Source organism: Apis florea, unplaced genomic scaffold (assembly GCF_048593485.1).
Source record: "Apis florea isolate Af1SG1 unplaced genomic scaffold, ASM4859348v1 contig_3170_pilon, whole genome shotgun sequence".
In the NCBI taxonomy this organism is placed as follows: Eukaryota; Metazoa; Arthropoda; class Insecta; order Hymenoptera; family Apidae; genus Apis; species Apis florea.
Window position 1 is genome coordinate 1,193,342 of NW_028256714.1, and position 25,729 is coordinate 1,219,070.

At 36.7% G+C, this 25,729-nt stretch overlaps 1 protein-coding gene across 3 annotated transcripts in view; it reads left to right on the forward strand.

Annotated features, from left to right (window-relative positions):
- The window catches only part of unc-13-4A (BAI1 associated protein 3), a 91,884-nt gene that overhangs the window by 39,310 nt on the left and 26,845 nt on the right, over nt 1-25,729 (forward strand). For all 3 annotated transcript variants that reach the window (XM_086910214.1, XM_086910212.1, XM_086910213.1), the window contains exon 3: nt 134-384. In XM_086910214.1, the coding sequence (XP_086766340.1) occupies nt 134-384 (251 nt within the window). The remainder of the gene's footprint in view (nt 1-133; nt 385-25,729) is intronic.

A 25,729-nucleotide genomic window follows, 5' to 3' on the forward strand; every position in this document is an offset into this window, starting at 1 on the left:
TGGCAGCCAGAAGAAACATTTCAAAATTATCAGAATATCCCGAATATCACGTTTTCACGAAAGAGAGAAAGATAAACAAAAGAAAGGGCAGTAAAAATTCGAAAAGTTTAATCGCAGCTCCGCACGTACACAGGTGGTGCCACCGCCGGGGGCGGCGACCAGCTCCCAGCACGGCCGCTCCTTGTCGACGCGCAGACGGACCCTCGAGTGCACCTCCTCCCCCGGGCTGACGGTGCACCCCGCCGCGGGAAGTGGATCGGGCAGCACCTCGCCCCGACGGGTCGGCTCCTTCCGGAGGAGCACCGGTTCCGCCGATCGGCCGCCTTTGATGTTCTGCCGGAGGAGGCCCTCCTGGCCGGAAGTCGACATACAGGCCACCTCCGGGTGAGTACCGCTCCCCTTCATCCGTCTCGCGTGTCTTCATTCGCCACGTCTTCGTGGCCTTGATGAGGAGGGTTGGTAAATGGCCGTGGCGAAGAAGGGAGTGGAAAGTTGAAACGTGAGCTTTGAAGTTTTTCGGTTTAGGGATTAGGCGAAGTTTGATACAATGGTTTTTGGGATTTGGAGAGTTTGGGGAAGGAAAAGTTGATGAAATTACGAATTTTCTTTATTCGTTCGAGATGTTCGTTTAATAGAAACGGTCGTGTAGCAAATTAATTATTTATACGAACGTTTTCATTGTACTTTAGAGATGAGAATAAAAGATGGGATTTGGAAAGTAGAATAAAATATTATAACTTTAATAATTGAAGAATCGTGTGATCGTTTTGTATTTGCTATAAATGGAGCGACGACAATTATGATATATAATGTATGATAGAAAATCAATATATACGGAATTCTCTATTGTACAAGTCGAACGATGGATTTAAATAAATAAATTCGCACTCGGTTGAACCTTTCTCCGTTAATTTCTCTCGCGTCGTTAAATTAATTTAAGCGGTACGAAAATTTAATGTTAATCGATCAACGTTGTGAACGTGCAAGATAGAAATAAGAGGAGCGAGACGAAGGGAAGACTCGATTAATTTCATTGTCCGTTAATATAATCCTGTCCAGGGATTTTGCCTCCGTTTCACAACCTACACATCGATAGTTTAATCTGTTTGTCCCTAAATTCCACTAAGCTTTCCGATTAACTGTAGTAATCCGTTTGTCTCTTCGCTTCAATTAACCGGCAACGAATAACATTTCTAAACAGGCGGCGATTCGAAAGCAAAATTCGTTTTCGCGTGGCGAATTCGTTCCTCGAATACGTTTCGAACGTTTTAACGAAATCGTAAAAATCATTCGACGCGAGGAAAATTTAATTTATTTCGCTCGTTCGATGATTATCGTCGTTGTTTGGATCATTGGATTTAAAACTCAACGAGATATTATTCAGCCTCTTCCTTTTTAACCAGAGTTATTAATTTTCATTATACATTGTGAAAAGTTTCGACATTGCTAACTTTTATATAAATGGACCGGCGACCTGACCTCGTTCGTGACGTACGATCAAGTATTTTGAAATTCGCGACGGTGAATTATATTTTCCCGCCAACAAATATATTTCGATCGAAACGTGGAACGATGATATTGATTTATAAAAAAAAAAAAAAAATGGAAATTTATGTAGGATTACTTGAAAAAGAAGAACTGCGCAACGTTAAGACTGGAGAGCTCGTTCAAAAATTCGTCTTTTTATCTGGGATGTATAAATTTTTCCGGGATAAAAGGAACGACAAAAAATGTATTTATTTAATTCGAAGGAATTATGGATAATTGATTGATTCGGCAAATACTTTATTTAAAATATGCACGCAACGAAACGAGGAGTAAAAAGTGATAAATTGCAAGGGAGAGCAAGTCTAACCAATTCAAGTGAAATAGGGCCATCCGTCAGCCAGACGCAACGACTAACAAGAATTATACATCTTTCCTTGCTCCGCGTTAAACCATGTTAATGCCAATTGCTACCAAACAAATAAAAAAAATAAAATAAATTAAAATGATGGGAAAAGGTTTTGAAAAAAGAAACTATATATATATATAAAAATCTTTCTCGATTTAATTATTTAACCTCGCATCGACCATCAAGATACACAGATAGAAATTTTAAAAGAAAATTCTAATTTTCCAGATCGATGACTTAAACTTAAAACGTTAAAGAGTAACATCACCAAGAAAGATCGTGGTGATAATATATATATATAGGCGAGTTTTATCCGATAACTACGAGGCAGGGATTAATTGATTGTGACAGGAAGAGAGAAAAGGGGGAATGAAATCCAATCATCGATTCCCACGATAAGTGGACAACGTGCACGAGAGATTTTAATGAGTTCCCCGGCAAGCAGATCTTCGAGATCGAACGAAATCGAGTTTCCAAAGAGCTATCGCGTCCTTCGTAATCGTGTGAAATCGAACGTTCGTATCTCGACGATTCTCACGAGTCGAACAAAAATTTATAATCTCTCGATCGTCGGATCGATATCTGTTTACAACTCGTTGGTGATATATGACGTGCGATATTATATATACGTATGATACTTTCTCGACAGGTATTTCTATCGCGTGCTTTTATCACGAAAGGTGATTAAAATTTTCGCCCATGGGGCTGTTTTCGAAAGAAACAACGCATCGTGAAGACGAAACTTTGAATTTTTTAAACATTTTTAATCGTTCAAGCTTTCAAACCTTCTCCTCTCGTTCGAAAATATCGTTTCACGACATTTCGTATTCCCATATTATTATTATCTTAGTTTTTTGAACTATTTTATGTAATAACAGAATTATTATTATTATTAAGCCGTTTAAACGAGTTTCTCCTGATGATAAAACTCTCTCGAACCGATTAGATTAGCTCACGGTTTATTATAATTCTCTCATCGTAATTCGTTTCGTTGAAATATATTTGTGAAATTTCAGGGGAGGGACGATTATTTTTCTCAAAATTCTTGGAAGAGAAAAATATAATCGCGTTTTTGACAGAGAGAAATAAATTTTCTAGTCGATTAAAAAAAAAGCGATCTATCGTTTTCACAAAGCAAGGGTGAGACACTTTCTGTTTTCAAAGGAAGGAGGAAGAAACGTTGGAGAAAGGATCCTTTGCGCGATCGGATATAGAACTGTTTTTTCGCCCCCTCGAAGTTGGCACGATGAAATATTTTCGAGGAAGGCGCGCCCTTTCGTGGAATACAGAGAAATTCGCGACGTCTGTCACCTGGTTGGAAAACAGAGAGAGAGAGAGGGGAGGGGGAGAGAGTGTGGTTGAAAAGTTGAAATTGCGATATGAATTTCGATAAAACGAAAGTTTCACCTGCCAGAGATTTCCGATCGGGATTTGCACTTGTGAGAAAACGCGCGAATAATATCGAGTTCCGTGCAAAGTAAAATAAATATAATTTATTTTATGTTAATTTCGAAGAATTTTTTTTTTCCTTTTTGCTAGAACCAACGCTTCTCCCGAAGCTTGCGTATCATGTATATTTATATTTATTGTTGAAAAGACGATGAAAGAATCGAATAATATGGGAAAATAATTTATATTAGACTAAAAGTGAGAACGATATCGATAATCTCGTACAAAGTAAAATAAATATAATTTATTTTACGTTAATTTCAAGAGTTGTAAAGTTGTCATTTCATATATATTATTTATTTTTAGAAAAGAATAAACGCGTGAAAAAGACGGGACGATAACATGGGAAAATAATTTAATACATCCGACTTCAAATTTGTATCTGTTCTCTTCTGGAGTCATTAAGGAAATTTAAAATCCCAAGATCCCTTGATCGCGGCCCGTCGAAGCGAAACATCAAACACACCGTTAATTCCCAGAAATATCGAGAAGTCACGTCCGCAATCAACGCACAAAATCCAAACAGGAAATCCTCACCTCTTATTATAACCCTTGTTTTTATCAGTCACGATAACGACACGTCAAAATATCAAAAATTATCTCTCCTATATTTTACAGATTCATGATGATCTGCCTTCCTCGTAATTAAAAAAAAAAGAAAAGAAAAGGATAGAGAAAAAAGAATCCTCAGTTATTATTTTATTTCGCTCCAATTTCATTTCGTTGGTTTTCAATTCTAAAAACACCTAAGGGCAAATAATGGAAAGAGACTGGTACGAGGGGAGGTGGTTGTTCGGTTCTTAACTTTTCCATCCACCCTCTTCCTCCTCTCTCTAGTTTCGATCGAGTCGAGAAAACTTTTGATTTATCAACGATTCGGTTTTCGAGTTTGTTCGAGTTTCCAATTTATTTCCTTCGTCTTTGGCGGCGCCACCTTACTCCGCGGATACCTGTTACGCCTTCATCTCCCCTCCCTCTTGAGACGAGCCGTGGAAAACTCGCGAGTTTTCGACTCGAGGGAAGGATTGTTGGAGGGGAGAAGGAAGCTCGTTAACGCAACCGAGATATTTCGTGTAAAATGAGAGGAGAGATTGTTCTCTTGCAGAGATCGGAAGGGATCGTGTGTGAATAATTGATTTGGATATGTAAAAATGAATCCTCTTTTCGTCGTCGTGGATGGCAAACAACGACAATAAATTTCTTTGATTTCAACGTGGTATTTGAAAGAATGGATGGAATACTCGTCCAAGCAACACGAGAATTGAATATCGCGATATTTTATTGCGGTTTGTCGCGTAAACGTTGAAACATTTCGTCTCTATTATATCTCGAAGGGAGGAGCGAAGGGGAGGTTGTTCAAAGGGATTCGTTCGAATTGGCGTGTATTGAAATTATGAGCCGGGGAGAAACATTTTATTCCCTTGAATAACGCGATTAACGTGATTCGCGAAACTTTTCGATAAGGGTGAGTGGTGGAAGATTTCGCGAATTAATTAAGAAGATTAAAACGAAAGGAATTTATTTCTACTATGGGGAGAAAAGCTTGTTGGGGGAAGGGAGAGAATTTTATTCAAATTCCAATTACTTACTCCTCGAACTTTGCATTCGAATACAAACGAGTGAAATTAAATTAAAAGCGGACGAAATATTTTTAATGTCTCAATGTGAATTTTCCACGAAAATATGGATAGTTTCTTCTTCTCGAGAAAAGAGAGAGAGAGAGAGAGAGAGAAATGGACGAGTTCTCGTAGGAAAAACAGACAGATTTAGCGATCGCGGGAGATTAGAAGTGAAAATGGCGGCCAATTCGGGACGCCCATCCTCCTGGTTCGACGACAAGGACGTGTTCGGGATTCCGCCGTGTCCCGTGGGATATTTTTCGTTCGTTTTATTGGCTGAATGTTTCCAGTAAACGCGAAGGACGCGCTATTTCTTTCCTTTTTCTCGCGTGCCACAATGGCGGAGGGAATATTTTTTTCGGATATAAACTTTTTCTTCTCGATGATGAAACACGATGACAGATCTCTGATACGAAGTAATCACTTCGAGTTTAATTTACAAAAAAAAAAAAAAAAGAAAAAGAAAAAGAAAGAACGAGAAACTTACCGATAACGATTTAAATTAATTAAAATAGATGTTTAAAATGCTTCTCAACTCAACGATTAGCTTTTTAAATTTCAATACACAGTTTGAAAATTAATTTTTGTCGCTCGATTATAAACGCACGTTATCTTTCGAGCTCGAAACGACACGTGAGAATTTTCCGAATCTCAACCAAGTCGACTCTACGCTATCGGTATTTCACGCAGCGTTAAACCGCAGGGATGCTTAATGCGTTTACTTTGTCTCCGTGAATCGAGGCGACCACCACTCCTCTTCGTGTTCGAGATCGGGCTTAAGAATTTCTCCTGTTACTTATCCTTAATGGAGGACGCGATCGTGGAAACTATCGTTGGGCAAAGGAAAGGTGGAGCTTCGTAAAAGCGATCGACCAGAGCAAACAGCATTAGGCGTGGTCCAATAAAAAAAAAAGAAGAAGCCTGGACGATGATTATTACTCGAACGATCGATACGCGCCATTTTTTATTTTTTATTGATCTTGCGAAGAAAATTTCAACACGTTCATATTTGGGTGACGTCTGCTTGTTCCAAAGAAATAAGATTTTAACTCGCCTTTGCACTCGTGTTTATATTTAAGAAGGTTAGTGATCAAGAGTCCCTGGAATGTGATATTATATTATATGTAATTAATAAAGTGTAGGATATGAGTGCAAAGGAGAATTAAAGCAGAAGAGCACTGAAATATAAATACAAAATATACATTGGAATCGAAGAATTTGTTGGCGAACCACTCTGCATCTTTGTACAATTTTAAATCTACAATTATACCGTATGTGGCAACGTAGGAGGGTGTTGTTACGATAATGCAGAACTGAGTTGAAGTTGGACAGCCAATTAGAGGCTTATATTCAGACCAGAATATTTAAGATCGACTTTGGAAAGTCTCCAAACGAGTTGAAACGGACGAAGTAGAGAGCAAGAAGAAATAGAAATAGAGGCATTGATTCAAAATCGATATCGCAGCTGATGATTAATGAAAAGTAAATTTTATTTCAAAATATAAATATTGAAACTACTTCACGGTTTATCGCTCCGTTCTTACGGCTTTCCTTAACAGTGACATTTGGACTCTGAACGTGTTAAAATTCTGTTTAAATGAGAAAGAGCGATGAGCCGTGCGTGGGAAGAGTTGACTTCGAGGAAAGGAAACAATGTGTGTTTTGATAAAGCGTATGTATGTACGTTGGAGGATTATTATTCACGAAGGAAAGTTGTTGGACCGTGATGATATCGTATTCGAGGAATAACGTATATTGTTGTGATGGATGCGTGTGATATACATTCAGAGAGAAAATGGTACGTACGTACTTTACGAGTGGATTATTGAATAGTTTGGAATAGATGGAAGTTGTGCTATTATCGTTAAATTGAAAATACGCAAAGTTTTGTAAATTAAACGCGTAAGAAGAAATATGATGCTCGTTCGTTAAAATAGGGAATCGAAGGAGAATATGAATACCTCAATGACGAGATTGGAAGGAATTTCGAAGGATAATTTTATTTACGAGACTTGATTCGATCGTTGATGTTTCGAAAAGTTCGCGAGGAAACATAGGGAAAAGATAAAAATTCTCGAGATTGGACGAGAAAGAATCGAAAGGGATTTTGAAAAAATTTTGAAGATCGATTCCTTTGACTGACTTTTATTTACGAGACTTGATTTGAAAAGTAAAAAAATAAAAATTCTCTCTCTCTCTCTCTCTTTGTCATATTTTCCATTACGTCGAGCTAAAAAAAAAGAAAAAAGGCTTTCTCATAAAAATCCCATTTTTTACAAGTGAAATCGTACCATACATGGAATTACGTTCTATTTTGAGAGAAATGAATGAACAACATGACGACGATGCTCGTTTTAATTCTATAATGAATATGGAATGACAGATGTACACGAGATGGTTTGATACTCGAGAGAAAGAGAGATTCCATCGTTCTTGATTCTTTTCTTCTTTAACTTGCTTTCTCGTTTGAAACTTCACACGGAGGAGAACTTAAATCGTGTTGAATCGCCGCCAGGGGAATAAGGTATCTCCACCAGGTACAGGTAAACTAGAGAAAATGTATCACTCGCTACTTTTCGAGCGAACAAGAATAAAAAAAAAAAAAAGAATCTGGAATTCGACGAGAATATTTGCATTTCGATAGACTTTTCGATCGGGATGCTTGGGGATCGATTTATTCTTATCGAAAAAAAGGAAATTTACTTTTATGCAAGGAAATTAATCTAGTTCTTTTCTAAATGTTCGAGAAACAACATTTTTTTTTTTTCCTATCGACGGATAGAATACAATTAAACGAGAGATAATGGGAAGGAGAAAAGAGAAATGAGCAACGAGGAGAGAAAAGAAAGAATGATAAAAGGAGAGGAAGAAAAAACGAAAAAAGATCAGAATACGGATAAGTGTGGAGAAATAAAAATACCTCGAGATGACGATGGCATTTTGAGCCAAAAAAAAGGTGGAATAGCGACGAAATCTAGGGACGAAAACTAAAGAAATGGATTTGTGAATGAAACGTGCTCGGTTGCTCGTAGGAAATCCGCATTGGAAAACTCGTTTTACGCGAGTCGAATGCTTTTGCTTCGTCGCCAAGAAATCCTCGTTGCCTTAGCTGTTTTTTTTCTCCTTAACTGTGAAACCAAACTTAAACCTAAAAATACGTTTGTTTGAAAATTTATCCGGCAAATTTTCCGTGTGGATTTCCAGTAAAATTTATTGAAGATACGAGAGAGTAAAAAAATTTTTGGAAATCTCGAGAAGAGTGTATGAAATTAATCCATACACTTTTCCATTCGAAAATTGAAATCTTTCGAGCCAGTGGCATCTTTCATTTATAAATAAAATAATAATAAAACGTATAAAAGATGTTTACATTATTTAATAAAAATTTATATTATATAAAAGAAATTATAAATTTAATCTCATAAATAAGTATTCTTTTTATACTAATATTTTTTGTAATAAAATTAATTTATAAAAATAGATTTAAAGTTAATAGAAAATTTTAATTTCATTTTTGGATCAGTTTCTCTTTATAAGTGAAAAACAATTCTGAGCGAACGTAGCAATTCCTTGGACAAATTGGAAATGCAACCGACGCCATTAAGCTTCCACCGCGAGATTCGAATACAATTCGGCACTGCGCACAGACAAATAATGACTTACATACCGAAAGGGATGAATTAGGCGTGTTGGTTAATTTCGAAACTACATGGAGCTTGAAGGAGAATTTTTCGTGGTTTCGTGGTTTTTTTTTCATGGTTCGTCGAGCATTGCGTAGAGAAATCGCTCTCTGTAAATTTTTTTTTTTTTTTTTTTTAGAGCATTTTAGAAACTGTGATCATTGTATAGCATTGATATATTTTGTTCGAATCAGTTTTTGCCACGATATCTAATTTTTTTTTCTTCGAAATAACAAGTATCGTGGTTAATTCGTTCGATTAAATTTTATTATATTATTTAAGAAAGATTACTTTTAGATTTTTTTTCTTTAAATAACGAAGGAAATAATTTGTTTCACTGTTCATTGTTCGAATCGAATGGTATTCACGAATGTTGGAAAAGTTAGCATTTGTGGTGCATTTTTTCGTTAAAAAAAAAAAAAACGGGAAAAAGATTCATTTGAGAAATATTTATTTTAAAAGATGGAATAAATGTAGCCACGAAAATGTATACCTTTGAATGAAATATTTTTTGTTGGATGCATCAACAATTAAAATATTTCTCTTCAATAGCTTGGAAAGATATTCGGAAAAAACGATAAAAAGTCGGAGAGAAACTTTTCAAGAATCTTTTAAGAAAACTTGAATAAAACGAGCAAGTTACTGTCTATAAAAAAAATATGTCTAAATGCTCGCCATCATCCAACGTTTAAAAGCGAAAATTAATTATTTCAAATCTTCCAAATGAATTTTAAATTTTTACTCGCTCGACCATCAGTTTTCTTTGACTAACAAGATAAAAATTCGTAGAAATAGATAATTGTTCTAGTTAACGTAATTAAACTAGTATATAATTAATCGAAAGAAAGCTAACTGCAATAACTGCAATAAATCTTGCTTCAAATTTTAATTTAATTCGATTTTCGTGGCCGTAACGAAATTTTATCGCGAACGTATCTTAAAAGCGTTCTAGGTTGAGCACGAATCTTAAGAAACATTTTAAAAGCATCCAAGATGAAAACCAATTCGATTATTGCGTTATGCAATAAATGCGAGGATGTTCGAACAAGGATCGAATTTTCAAGTACAACAACGTTCGCGTCTCTTCTTTGCATAGGGAAATTATTGACGAGAATATAGCGTTCGAATGAAAGAGAAATGTGAATGCGCCAAAAAGGGAAATTCTCGACAATGGATGAATTTTGTATGCAATTTTTAATTTCGACAAATGCGAAACACAATATTTTATTTCGAAAGGATAAGAAATAAGAATGGTTTATTTCTTCGTATTTTCGTATCACCAATCACGGGATTCGAATTCGAAAGCTTTTGAACGATCTAGAATGGAGTGACAATTTACCAGGAAATGAACCATTCCCATCGAACAACAGCTCGTGTAAATATGGTGTTCGTGATTAATGAGTTCGTCGAAGCGCTTTGTTAATCGTTCTCTAAATATTGCTCGCCCGTTATGCGTCAACATTAACTAATAGCCAGCCAGAATCCAACGGAAGTCACCGATAATATTTCACTGGTACTCCACTTACATTACACGTTCGACATCGGGCAAAGCGAAAGTCGAACGTTCAATCCGTTTGACACTCGAAGCGAGATAATTATCGATATCGTAAGAAACGAATGACAACGATTTAATCGAGAAATTTATCGCGCAATTATTACGTAAAATTGCCGAGCTAATTAGGATACGAAATACACTTTATACATGTGTTCGAGTTTCTCTTCGCACTTCCAGAATCTTGTAATTTTTAAATATCTAACCTCGAACGATTAAAAACGTATTGAAATTAGGAAAACTTTGAACCGCCGTAACTCCGAGCGCAATGACTTTTGGCCAACAAGCGAAACACCGTTGGAAGCGTGCAATCTTACTCTTTGAAATGCTTTTTTATTTATCCCGATACGACTTTCGGTTGGCGAGATATCGTCGTGTGAATAAAAGGATAATTTTTAATCGTTTGCTGTCACCGACTTATTCGAAACCACGTAATTCGCGAAAAAAAAGGATGGACTCTGTGCGTAAACTCGACATTCTGGCAAGCTATGGACACTTCGAATGTTTATATCTCGGCAACCGATCGAGATATCGGTATGAAACAAAAAGTGAGTTCATTCTTTGTTCTTCGAAACGAGTTTCGACGAACATGAAATTTTTACTTTATACACACTTTTCCAAGTTTCGTTCCTCGCTTGTACGGCGACGCATCAATTTTTGCAATTTCCGACGACAAATACAGATCGAATTCCGCAAATAGAATCCATTTTGTCGAATTGCCCGACGGGTGGTTTTTCAAAGGAATCCCCATCAACCCTGTCTTCTCAGTTGGAGATTGGCGAGTGGCCAAGGTAATATCGGTTCCCTGCTAATTTGCAATTAAGGCCACGACGTGTTGCGAATTCTGCCGCGATGTACGATCACGATTTCGACTCCGTCTGATTCGATCCTCTCCCTTCCGGCCGCGTAAATACGTGTCGTGAAGCGTGTGATATTACATCGTACGTGTCGTGGAGAAAAATTCAGTCGAAATTTATTTCTTCTCCTCGCGATTCACATTTAATTATTTATATATATATATATCCTTGTTTCTCCGTGCGATTAAAATTTTCAAGTTGATACCGATGAATCGTTGCTTTGTTGTTTGCGCACGATTGATTAAATTGTTAGAAAGCTCGGCGAAACGATTCATCCCCTTTTATTGCTTATAAACGATTCGTTATTGCGATTCATTTTATTATTGCGTTTAATCCCACTCGTTTTAATGGATTTGCGCCCGTATTTGATAGAAAAAAATTTTAAATTTCCATGTTAATTACACTCTCATCCCTATAGATAGAGCTTCCAATACAGCTTCGAAAATCCTATATAATTAAAATGCCTGAATATTTCAGCGCAGAAAAGAATTTGATCGAGAATTTGCGGGACGAAACAAAAAAAAAAAAAAGAAAGGAAGGAACTTTACTTCTCTATTTCGGTGTGTCGATTTTCATCTCGATTACGGAGTTCGGGTAATGTTTTGGGGAACAATTTCAACTCAACTCGGAGAGAAATCGGAGTCGATGGTGTTGATAAAAATTTACGAGCAAACACGGGATTACCGGTTGGATCCAGCCTGGTCGAAACCACTGGCTGGCGGCATCCACGACAATTACACGAAGGGGGGAGAAAATGAAGACGAATGCCGGCCGAGAGCGTGCCGTTTCGCATTCTAATGCGCGTATCGAAATTTCCGATCCATCCGTTCGGAAATGAAATTTCGAGAAAATGCGAAAGTGGGAAGAAAAGTTTCTCGCAAAACTTTTCCTCGCCCTTGGAAATCGAATCCTCGATTTCTTTCGTGCCAAAAAAAAGTTTCACACTCGAAAGTCTCTTTTTTTTTTTTTCTTTTCCATCGAGGAATTTTTATTCCACGAATAACATTTCTTCGCGAGGAGGGTGAAAAGAAATACGTCGATGGCACAGCCATCTCTCGTGTATCTTTTAAATTTATGCACTCAAAATTCTTGATAAGAACCACAATAATAGGAAGAAAATTTGCAAGTATCCAACTCGGTCTTCACTCTTCAACAATCTACAGTGTTCTACGTGTTACATCCAAAGTGAAAAGTTTCGAAAGTCTTTTTTTCTTTTCCATCGAGGAATTTTTATTCCACGAATACGTCGCGTCGCAACAGAGTACCTTTTAAATTTATCCATCTTTTATATTTACGAACGATGCACCCAAAATTCCCGGATAAGGATCACAACAGCAGGAAGCGTCGCGTGCAAATTTCGATAAAACGCTAGTATAACTAGAGGCTCCTCCAACTCAGTCTTCAACATTTTATGGGACAACGTTCTACATCCTACAATCTTCCAGTATTCGACCATCTTGTTAACTTTAACTTGTACTTTCTGTATTGAATGAATGAAGAGTTCGAGTGGGTTCGGCTACTCGACATTTTTTTTTTTTTATATCATCAACCAACAAAGTCGTTATCCGACACTCGCCAATTACGACGTTTATGGGAATGTACTCGATACACCCTCCCTCTTCCCCCGTTTTTTAACGAGCAGATACATTAACGTTGACATTCATTGGCGCAACGTTTACGTCACTTCCCGCGCGAATAAACGGGGGGAGGGCGTACAACAAGCGTAATGAATTCGAGATCGAGTTCACTGAATTTCAGATATTATTACGTTAGTCGCCACGTGATTACGCATACATTTGCCGGTTGGTTAAATCACGCATATGTATATGTGTGTGTGTGTGTATATCCGGTTTGGATTTACAGACGCCGGAAATTCTAATCCCAATTTCAATCTTCGAGCGTGCGCCATGAAATCGTGCAATAAATTTCGAAACGGGACGTTTTCTTCCCTTCGAAGAAAAGCGAAAATGGCGTATACAATGGTGATTGTGGCGTGTGTGTGTGTGTATATATATATATATATGGATGGAAAGATTGTGAACGATATTGTTCCTGTGGCAAACGATATTTTTCTTTTTTAAATAAATAAAAATCTCTCGAGGGGAACAATTTTTCGTGCTCTCTCTCTTGTATTCGTTGGAATTTTCGCTCGAACAATTCTAATTTAAGGCGATATGGAAAATAATTAATGAAGCTTGTATTGAAGTTACGATGAGAGGGTAGGTGTGAACAATATTTATTTGATTATGTAATGGTTATACTTGCGAGAGATGATCGACTTGCGTTGAAAAGGATGTTGAAGGGAAATTGTATTCGCGAGAAACTCGTGTTCAGTTAATTGCTTCTGTCGAACGGTTTGGAGGAAAAAATTTTAATTTGGTGGCGAGATGTTGATAAAAATGTTATTTTCCACTCGAGCGGAGAGTTAATTGTTTCTTGGAGAATGTTTTTCTTTTTCTTTTTTCAATCTTTCGTTCGAAAAAAAAGTTACACGCATATTAAACGTGATGAAATTTATTGTTTCGACGCAAAGTCAATTTTTAATTTATAAAAATCGTTCGTTCTTTTCCTTTTTTTTTTTTTTTTTAAATTTTATCATTATTTTCCCCTCCACCGCATATTTTCAATATTCCACGAGAAACACGTAAACGCACGATCTTACGTTTTATTTCGACCAATCGTTGAAAAGATCAAAGAAGAAAAGGAAAAGAAAATTGTGTCACGCTGGCTTAAAATTCATCTTGGATTTCAACGAATGTCGAGGAGGCTGAATTAATTCGGCCATGATGGATATATTTTTTCGAAAGAACTTCTCGAGTAACTCTCCAACTCTGGATCCGGAATTATCGCGGCGAATGTGGGAAATTCTTCTTCGCTCCTTGCGTTTAAAAATATCGAGAGAATGTAGAGAAAAGAGAAAGAAACGGAGGAATTAGCGAACAACGAATTAATCCTGGCGCGCAAAAATTGCAAAAATGGCATTTTGTATCCCTGAATCTTTGTTAATTATCCCGATTTATTTACGAGAGAATTAACGTAACACCCTAATATCCCAAGATAGATATATTCTCTTTCGTCCGAATTGTTCTAGCTATTTGCACCGGGATTTAACAACAAACTGATAACAGCGTCCCTATAAATAAAATAGTAATCGTAACGACACACTTACGTATTCTTGGTGGAGGGAAGAGAACGAATAATAAATTTCTCTTCGATCGTATAAAATTCGTATTGAAAGAGAGAGAGAGAGAGAGAGAGAGAGAGAGAGAGAGAGAGAGAGAGAGAGAGAGAGAGAGAAGAAGCTTCGAAACTGTGAGTAAAAATAACCGTAACTAATTTATTCTCCCTCTCTCTCTCTCTCTCTCTCTCTCTCCATTAGGAACAGTAGGCGCAATAAAATCAATACCGACATATCCCAGAGCTATTTCCACCCACGCAAACTACCCTCTATTATTGCGTTACATTACCACATTAACAGCATTAACTCGTACGTTACGTATATATACGTTCCAAGTCCATTTTCACATTTTATACTTGGCAAGCCGAGGGTCCGTTGTTTCTTAGAAAACAGCAACACCCGTCGAATCCTCCCATTCCATGCTCGTTCGACCAACAATTTCCTAAATCTTCCTAAGAGGTAAAAGAGACGAGGTTAAATCTTAGGTGAAACGAGAGGTCGAAAAGAGCTGCTTCCCTCCCCTGTGCTCTCGTGGCTTTTCAGGTTCTCCAAACTGTGGGAAAGTGAGTTTCCACAGTGAGCTCGATGGGATGGGTGAAATGGGTGTTGGTTGAACAGCTCTCGGTCCAACGTTGTTGACATCGTGGTGGGTGATTAGCGAGGAAAAGCACGTGACCGAGTCAACCGGGGGGATTGTCCATCCATTGAACGAGAATGAACACTTACGACACGTTGCAACGTCGTCGTCGAGTAATCGGTAATTAGGTTCGTTTTAAATGGAAATGGGGAAAAGAGAAAATAATGATTAGGTTAATCGTACATTAAAGAGATTTACGATGGTGGTGAATATTCTTCGGGTTATCGATTTTTTATTTCTTTTGATTAATAATCGTTGTCGCTAATTAAGTTCGTTCGACTGAAAATAGAGAAAATAATGTTACGTTAATCGTGATTAAAGAGATTTACGATGGTGATAAATATTCTTCCATCTTGGGTAACTCGATCGTCTTTCGAATCGTCGATTTTTTATCTCTTTTAACTAATAATCGTCAATTAATTTTGTCAATTAATCGGCAATTAAGTTCGTTCGCACTCGAAATGCACTAGAGAAAATAATGATTAATCGTGATTAAAGAGAAGTTAAAGAGATTTGGTGAACATTCTTCCAGTTGGATGATTTTATTTCTTTTAATCGATGATAACTTTCTATCGGTAAGGATAATCGTTTCGCTTTTCCACGTTATCTTCCGGTCGGATGGTCTATCAAAGTGCGTAACCATGTTTCCTAATCCTAATTCACTGGGTCCTTTCACGTATCTCACGAAACTCACAAAGGAAGGACCTTTCGGGATTGCCAATTTAATTAAAACTTTGAACACAGGTGGAATTATTCTATCTCTGCAAAATATATTCCTTTGCCGAGTGTGTTTAATATTTATAACGTATACGTGCAGTTTCATTAATTCAATTACATTTTAATATTCAACGATGGGAAATTTTAATTAATAACAGTGTATCTCGGGAGTAATAGATCTGATCTCCTGATCTTACGCTTGTTAACGCAATTTATATGTACGTAAGTTTGTTCACAAAAGAAAACAAAAAAAAAAAAAAAAAGAAAGAGTAACAATAGTAATGTGGAAAAAGTTTTCGATTAATTTCAACGATACGAAAATTCAATTTAATATTCTGATTTTCTAGATTGTTAGAAAATTAGGATGAAAAATTAGAGCGTTTCGATTTCGCCAAACCAATCAGTATTCTCCAAACAGAGTATGAATCAAACCTTAAAACAACATTCAAATCCAACCGTAAGATTGGACCGTTTTGTTTACGCCAACCTGAGCAAACATCGAAACACAGGTTGTCAACGTTTAACAAGGGAAACACTTGTACGTTGTAACAACTAAGGGATGATTAAATTCGTGTCATCGTTAAACAAAACGTTACACCATACCATATGTATACACCTTAGTTTTATATATACGATAATTTGACTTGCAAAAGAGAAAAATCGAGGATAAAAGAAACGAAGAAATTATTCAATACGATAAGAAGTACGGTAAAAAAAAAAAAAAAAAAAAACATTAAAAGATCTAACAACTTCAGAACTCTTTCTCCTCAAAATTTAGAAAATTTATCAAATCCTTCTTTTTCAATCGTCAACAAAATAAAGCCAACAATTATCAAATTCTTCTTTCATAATGTTCAAGATTGGTCGCAATAAAATATGGCTCGTAATAAATCTGGAAAATGAACGATTAAATACGGATTCAAAGAAGCTTTGAATGAATTTCAAAGCTGTAGATCCTTCTTCTCTCTCTCTCTCTCTTTTTCCTCTTTTTCAGAAAAACTTTATTCCATACCGAGTCGAGTCTTGGCATTGTGATTTTCGAGTCGCGATATTTCCCTCCTTTCCTCCTAACCCTTTCTCTGTGAAACGGATCCAGTAACTGAACGCCCGTGTAGCTTAAGGGCTTCGTTTCGCGTTTTCGTAATTAAATTGCACTGATTAAAAGCCGCATTTTGCAACTTGGATCATACGTTCCGCCATTGTTTCGCCATTGGGAAAACTAGGTTGCGTGCAAGTATTTTAATTCACGATTACACGTGATAACGTGCTATTTTTTCGCCAGCTATTTAATAACGACATTGTTCGCCATTCGCGTGATTTCTTCTAACTCGTCGTAACAGTAATTTCTTTTTTCTTCTTTTTTTTTTTTTTCTTTTGCTCGATCGTGTGACGATTGAACATTATATTACGACGAGATGTGATTTCTCTTCTATAAAATTCCGTTTCTCTTGTATATTTTTATAAAAACTTTCGTAATTTTCTTCCTTCCTCGACGGAGGAAAGAATCAACGAGACAAGTCTCAAATTTTAACACATGCTTTCTTTTTTTAGCGAGGAAAAGACGTTTCGTGCTCGAAAAGGGGGACGAAAATTCGGCCATTTCATAACGACGGATAAAAATACTTTTCGTTTTCACAGATTGCAAAATTTCGAACGTTCAACGAAATAATAATGATATATGGAAAATAGTGCGTGCATAATTTTTTCCCACGGATAAATAATGTCATGGAAGATTTCGAGAAACGAAGAAAATCTGCTCACGTGCTGCCGCAGGATGAAATTTACTTCTTCCTGTCACTTCTTGGTGAATCCTTCCTTCTGTGAAACGAGCAGAAATGCGGCGAACAATTCCGTTGGAAATATTTCCACGGAGTGATGAAAAATCCTGCTCCCGTTCTCGAATAAAAATTACATGGAAAAAAGGTGTCAACGATAATTACGTGTTGTCAGGGAGGAGGAACGAGATTACGCGTCATCCTTCCACGAACAAGTTTCGCTAGCTCGAATCCGCTCGATATTTACACGGTTTTCAATCGGAAAGATGCAAAAGAGAAATAGAATAGAATTTTCAAAATAATTGATCAAACTACAGTGCATTTTCTCTTCTGTTAATCATTCGAAACATTATCGTATCTCAATTCAAATGTTTCTCTTCTATCCTCGCATCCCGGTCATTTCTTGATCCCTGTTAACCTCTTCGAAATATCGTTATCCGAGATGGATAAAAAACGCAAGGGTAAAAAAACGCGGCGTTTAACGAGCGTGAATGGAAAGGTGAAGGCAGGTGGTTTGTTACGAGAGGATTCTTTCGTAAAAATAGAGGGAGTGGAAGTTGGCGAGGGATCGAAAGGTCGGAGAGGCGTGTATCCTTTTATCTCACCCGTGGAAACGAGCCGCCATATTTCTTTCCAGTTTCTTCCCCCTCGCTCCATTACCTTCATTAGATCTCGGCCGCGTTCTTCCGTTTTCACTCCACGAAAAACGGTGGTGGACATCGATCGAAAGTTGACGTTCGCGCGCCATTTCTGCTCGAAATTTTCTTCGAGGCTTCGTTATCTTCTTCCAAAGGAGGAGGATCGACTTATTAGTCGACTAATCAGTTTGGATAATTTGTTTTTGGAAAAGTGCGTGAAGGAGGAAAAAGGAAAAGACGTGGTATTTGAGAATAATAATGTATTTGATTACGTATTTTGTGTTTGGTGCGTTTATGAGTGAAAATAACGAGATTTGAAGCTTGGCTCCCTTTCGAAGAAATGTGAACAAATTTGTGAAATAGCACAGAGAGGAAATGGCAGGTTAGATTATTTTAAACTGATAACGAAAGAGAACGATCGCATATTTTTATATATACATATACTTTATATCGGAATCTTATTGAAAAGTATGCGAAAAATCAGTATCGCGTATTGAATTTATTCGCATGTGATTCGAATTTAAATTTCCTAGAGGACGAGATCAATTTATGAGTTTTACGATTTTTTCGTTGAATTATGTAGTGCTCCGTGTGTCGTTAAATGGAATTTTTAAGAAATATTGGATTGCCAGTTGAATTCATCGATTTCGCTATGCATACAGAATAAAAATTTGATTTCGTCCAAGACGTCCAAAAGTATGAGAGGAATTTTAATCCCCTGTGTGTGTATCTATATATATATATCTGCTTAATCCTATCTATCTTTTCACGTGAAAATTTCGGAGAAGATTAAATTTCCTATTTACCGACAATGTATACACATATTATGACATTTCAGACAGAGGAAAGTCGATCTCAGTCGTCGTGATTACAGGTGGACAGAGTTCCTCCATCCAACAGATCGATTTCTTCTCTTGAATCTCCTGACTCTCTCATCTTTCGCCACGCGGGTCAAATTAAAATATTCGATTCTATCTTAACAGAGGGATCTTATTTACGAACTTTTTCGAAATCAAACTCGAGGGAACTCAAATTTTCGCTTCGAAGAAAGTTTTTAATTATAAACGAAAATTCCATCCGATTTTTCTTTCCAGTTGATGAAGGTTTTCATCGATCTGTACTGATTAAAGAATAAATTATACGCTTCCTATATTTCTTTTTTCCTATATCATAGGATTCTTCGAGTGAAAAAGCTTTCTAACGCAGAATAGAAGTTTTACAAATCGTTTTTATATAAATTACTGATACACTCGATATCGTATCAACAGTCAATACCGTTATTCTACCGCACCAAATTCGATTTTGACGAAGAACCCATTTATTTCCTGTGTTTTATCGTCGAGTTACTCGTCCCAAAGGTATTCGAACCGACCAAGGTCGCCGAAAAGGAGAAAAGAAGAGGGAAGGAAAGGAAACAAGATCCCGTTTCTTCATTATTCTTTATCATCGTGAAGCTCTTTATCAGACCACTCGTCTCCAAACTTACGATTCCCTCCATTACGATATTAATAATAAATATAACGACGCACAAATCAACTAAATAAACGAGCAATTTATTCCGTCGAATCTTTTCTTCTGTCTCCGCTACATTAATTACAATTGATAAGAGCGGACAAAAGGAAAATAAAAAAGAGGGAACAAAGAAGAAGACACGTTTTCCTTTTTCGTTTTTCACGTGAACGATAAATGTGTTCACGCGAGATGAACGTGACACTTGTTGACACTGCCTGCCAGGGGAGAAAGGACTCTTCGAGGGAGGTCTAACTTTCTCTCTCTCTCTCTCTCTCTCTCGACTGGGCGCGTTAATTAACTGGCACGGCAATTAACAACGAATAAGATTAGCATCTTTCTTAAGTTCTTAAACGAGGAAGATTGAGAGAGTAAGAGACTCTGAACTGGCCGTGAGAGATGCTAAGCGACCTGGATGAAATGTATAGCTGATACTTTTGAATTGGGAGAATTAGATTCTTCGAATCTTCGAGCGTTAATTTTTCGCATAAATTTTGTAAATTTGTTCCAAGTATTTTTCCACGAGGTTTAATATGAAACGTTAATAAATTCTGTTAATTAAATCGGTGAATCTTGATTCGAAGGAGTATTTTATCGGCAAATATTCATTCTAGTTTGAAGAGGAAATGAAGAGAATTTGAATTAAAATTATATTGAAAAGTGTAATACGAGGAAAAAATATGAAGTTATAGAAGAGATTTTTACCAACGAATAATACAATTTTAATTAATTAATTCGTTGAATCTAATTCAAAATTAACCGGATATTTTTTCTACGTATGATAGAAATTGTTATAAATATCAGGATGGATATAAAATAATAGATATTCAAAAAAAGGAAGAAAAAGGAAGAAACACTCAATTACCGATGATTCTTGTTAAAACGACACTATAATTGATTAAAGACGTCTTCCTTTAGTTGGCGCAAATTGAGATATTCCCGGAAGTTGTTCCACTCGGAAACAGTGAGTTTATTCTTTCGATAAATTGCACGCGGAGGAAAAGAATCGCCTTCGATTCCCAGACGAGTTGAACACTTTGACGACGATACCGAGATACGTCAAATTTGTTCCAACAATATCGGATTTTGAAAAAAAATAAAACTATTCCAACTTCGAAAACTTTAAGATCAAGATTTCTTCAATTGCCTTCTTCTTCTTCTTCTTTCTTCGATCCGCCGATAACTTTTCTTCTTTTAACCGAGCGATACATTTGTATGTTTAAAAAGATTCTAAGGATATCAAAGAATTGAAATTTCAATTTCGGAAAATTTTTCAATATGCATTTTTGTAATATTCTGATCCGATTCAACGAACGAGGTGTCGCTAATCGAGTCATAATCTGACTTCGATTTTGATAAGAAAACTAAAAAACGTGAACAATCATTGTTCTAAGAAACTTATATTACGCGTAATATCCTCTCCCTGTCTCTCAAAGTAAATTATCTCATGAAAAGTTCGAAATAAAACGAATCGAACGTTTCTTCTCGAACAGCGGTAGCGTTAAGCAACAATCCAATTCTTACATTTTCGACCGAAAAGTGTACCAATATTCCTTCACTGGGACGAGTAGCCAGCTAATTTCTCTCCGACGAAACGTTTCCTGTACCGTTTCAAAAGATCCCCAACCTTTCTTTTCTCTTTTCTCAATCGATGAAATAGACGGATGAAAGGAAGAAATCTCTTCGAGAGAGTGGATTGGAGACGTTGAAAATTAGCCTGGTTAAATTTATGCCCAACGGTGTTCGAAATTTGTGAATCGAAAAAAAAAAAAAAAAAAGAAAGAAAGGAAATGGACGATTCTCAAGAAATATCGATGCTTAACGTATGCTCGCTCGTCTGATGACGATGACGGAGGAGATGCAAATAGAAGAAGCGTGTACCTTCGTGAGGATAAATTGTAGCGCGATAGGGAAGGAACTATGATGGAATATGACGAAGCGAGAAATTAAATTTCCTCCTTTCTTCCTTTCGAAAGCGAGGGAGGAAGAATTTTCGGGGAATCTTTTGTTCGAAATTCGTTCGAAAGCGTCGCGAATGGAAGGAGGGAAGAGAAAAATTGGTAGTGGAAAAGCGTGGTGCATGCACGAGCTCTCGATTTAAAGTATATACGCTTCTTCGCCTCGTTCCTCGCCGTCACGCGTCATTTGTATCTCCCTCGACGCGCCGCCTCTCCCCTTTGAACTTTATCGATACGTCTTACCCTCCTCCCTCGCCCTCGTGCCCTCGTTTCGGCCGAGAGCAGCAACAGATGCCGAGAAACGTCAAAGAAAACGTGTACGAAAGTGGTGGGGGAATGGCGGAGGCTCTAACCTTCCTTCCCTCCCCACCCCTGCAACCGGCATTGAAATTCCATTTTCGTCTTTGCGCGGCCCGTCGAATAAATTAAATAAACCGCGACGAACGAGACGCCAGATTCGTTAAGGGATATCCTTCCGCCTATGAGTTCGTATCTTCCACACAGAGAGTTGTGGAAAAGATCTTATCTTTTTTTTATTTTCTTTTCTTCTTTCAGATCGTGGATTGAACGGTGGTTGAGTTTAGTTTAATGTTCGTTTTAGGGGAGAATTACGATGGTCGGAGGAGGAAGTTAGGGGATAATATAGGTTGTAAAAAGGATTTTTATCACGAACGGATTTGGATCTTAATGGTTTATTTTATTCGAACGATGGCTTGAAGCTAAGGGAAAGGAGTGTTTCCTCGAGCCGTGCGACGTCATTCTCGATGGGGATCGGGGTTTAAAGGGGAGAATGGTTGGATTTTCCCGCCACGGTCGTTTATTAATATCGTGGCGAATACGCAACGGTGCTCTGTATAAATTAGCTCGCCAACCCGTGGCCGATATCGACTCTTTCTTCAACCGAGGCCGGTGTTTCTCTTTCTTTTTTCTCTTCTAAGTCTCCTGTGTAATATCAACCTTGCGACTCCGTGCTCTTTTATTGAGTCTCTTCTTTGTATTTTCTGATCTTCGTTAAAATACCAAGCTTTTTATTTCTCTTAATCCCCTCCGGTGTTATCGTCTTCGGACAAGATTTTTACCAGTTTTTTGCCGCTCGGTTTTATGATCGTTGATTCGGTTAGAAAAATTGTTTCGGATGAAATTGCGGTTGAGCAAGTAAGAGGGAAGAGCTGAATGGAAGTGAAAAAATTGAAAAGATTTTAAAACCGTCGATATTATTAATCATTGCGCAATTAAAATCGAGACATTATCAGCTTCGTCCTTCCGCTCGAAATTCAGATAATGAGAATTCTTCTTTGACACAGCGATACAGCTTTAAGTGTTCGATTTTAATCGGGAAACAGAGTGAACTTTGATCTATAATCAATGTGTTTTAATTAAATTCCGCAACTTTAATAGAGAAAAGTCTGTGTGTTCGTCGATTCCTCGATAATTCTATTCTTTCCTTTTTTTTTTTTTTTTTTTTTTTTTTTTTTTGATTATTATATATATATGTTAATATAATCTCTGAGGATTCGACTAAGAGTATAATACATCTTCTTTTCTTTTGATCGTTATTATTGTTTCGAAATATAAAAGTTTCATTCACGTGACGAATTCTAAATAAATGCACGATTCAAAACGCTATAAATTCAAATGAGTGTTCCATAAATCGTGTGCGCCAAGAAACCATAAATCCGTTTAGTGACGTTACACGAACCCCGAACAATCGTTTATTTCTTGAATAACGCGTTACTACATCGATCGTTACGTTCTCGACGAGATCGTTTTTAATCGTTTAAAAATCGTTGAATCGCCGAATCAACGCGTTGAAAAGAATTTATTCTATTTTATTATTATTCCCTTGCGAAACAGCAGGAAAATGGACATTATAAAATTTTGTATTAATAAAATCATTCGATTCTCTTGGAATTTAATTAGAAAATTACGAAAATCACGAAATTTAAATTAATTAAAATATTTGGTACCAACTCTATAATTTCCAGTTATGAGCCACTTTTTCAACGAATCTGCAATTTGCCTAATTACTCGATCCAATTAACTTGGATTTTCACCAAGTTCAAGATCTCGTTCTCAAAATGATTTTCCTCGTTAAATTTTTGCGTCATCGTCTCTTTTTAACTTGGAAATTCGAAAAACTGTCACGATCCGATTCCGATTTCTGTCATTTTCACGCATCAATTTCCTTGAATTGTTATTAAAACGATGTTTGCAAAGAGTGGAAACGCTAATTTCCACGAATCATCAAAATGATTTTTCTCGTTAAATTTTGCGTGTCATCGTCTCTTTTTAATTCGAAAAACTATCTCACTATCGTCATTTTTCTGTCACTTTATATATCGTAAACGGATCACTTTCCTTGTTCGAGTTTATTAAAGAGAAGAATATTACTCGCGAAATACTGATTCTATTTCTACGAGTCGGCGAGAAGAAAGTGGCTCTCGTGTCGTGCCGTGTCCGAGTCGAAGCCCTCCTCGGGGAGACACGATGGCGTCGCTTCTTTCGGATTTAAATTAGATCCTTTAGACACGTCAAAGCCACGCTCGCTTAACGTACTTTTCATCTGCATATTTTTCATTTCTCCCATTCTCCTTCCACCCTTGAATTCGGGACGGATTCCGTTGTTTTCAAAAAAGATATATATTCATCCCTCGAATCGGTTCACAAGCTGAATTTATTTTTCGAGATGTAATTGCATGATGTATTTTTTTTTTTTTTAACTTTGAAATCGATGGAGATTGTGTAATTATAAGGGTGAATTTTCGAAATTTTTCGAAAAAAAAAACAATAAATGAGACGAGAAAGAATAAACATAAACAAAAGTTGAATTTCGCGTGTTCGGAAATATATCCTAAGATCGAAATATAGCTTTATTAGAAAAGATATATATTCATCCCTCGAATCGGTTCACAAACTGAATTTATTTTTCGAGATGTAATTGCATGATGTATTTTTTTTTTTTTAACTTTGAAATCGATGGAGATTGTGTAATTATAAGGGTGAATTTTCGAAATTTTTCGAAAAAAAAAAACAATAAATGAGACGAGAAAGAATAAACATAAACAAAAGTTGAATTTCGCGTGTTCGGAAATATATCCTAAGATCGAAATATAGCTTTATTAGAAAAGATATATATTCATCCCTCGAATCGGTTCACAAGCTGAATTTATTTTTCGAGATGTAATTGCATGATGTATTTTTTTTTTTTTAACTTTGAAATCGATGGAGATTGTGTAATTATAAGGGTGAATTTTCGAAATTTTTCGAAAAAAAAAAAACAATAAATGTGACGAGAAAGAATAAACAAAAGTTGAATTTCGCGTGTTCGGAAATATATGCCGAGATCGAAATATAGTTTTATTAATGGGAATACGAAAATTGATAGCTGTACCTGTTGACTTTACCGGGTGGCTGTGTGTCATTAATTCGAAATATTCGTCGCGATGAAATATGGCTGGCCACGTCATCGGCCGCAACATGGCGACTCCATTGCCATTGGAAATATTCGACACCGCTTCTTCCTCATCGAACAAGTATACACCACTTTGTTTGATAAAATAATATTTTATCGCGGTGGTGTTCTCGATAAAATATCCATTGTCGAATGTGGAAAATGATCCATCCTTTCGATGTGTGTTTTTGTTTAATTCATTATGCGCGTGTATATACGTGTGTTAATAATTTTTCCCCGTTTGTCGTTTATTGAACGAAAAATCGATAAAATTACTATTACACCGCGGATAGTTTTTGTGTAAAATTTGAACAAAAATCTCGATAGTAATAAACTTTGTGTTTCATCGTTAGTTAGCCTTCACTTCTTTAATAAAAAAAAAGAAAAATTTGATTTCGCACAAATCCGCGATATTAATCATCGATCAAATAAAAAAATAAATAAACAAATTTGGTTAAATACGAATACGGACGATGAAGAATCGTGGTAGAATCGGGCGTGAAATCGAAGGAGGATCGATGTCCAGAGGGAAATTTTCTCGCGTGGATGGTTTTTTTTCTTTTTTTAAACGGCAATTCTCAAACGCGTTTCGTTCTCCAGTGTGGTATATTAATTAAGAGAGAGTGGAGGGCAGAAGAAAAAAACGCGCGTACTTCGTCTGATCGATATTACTGCAACGAGACTGGGCGCACACGCGAGGAGAAAACGAAACGGAAATAAAATTCGAATCGTCGTGGATCGTTCGTCATAATTTTCAACTCCTCGAATTCCTTTCTTCTTCTATAAGATTAATTATCGACACCATTTAATCAATC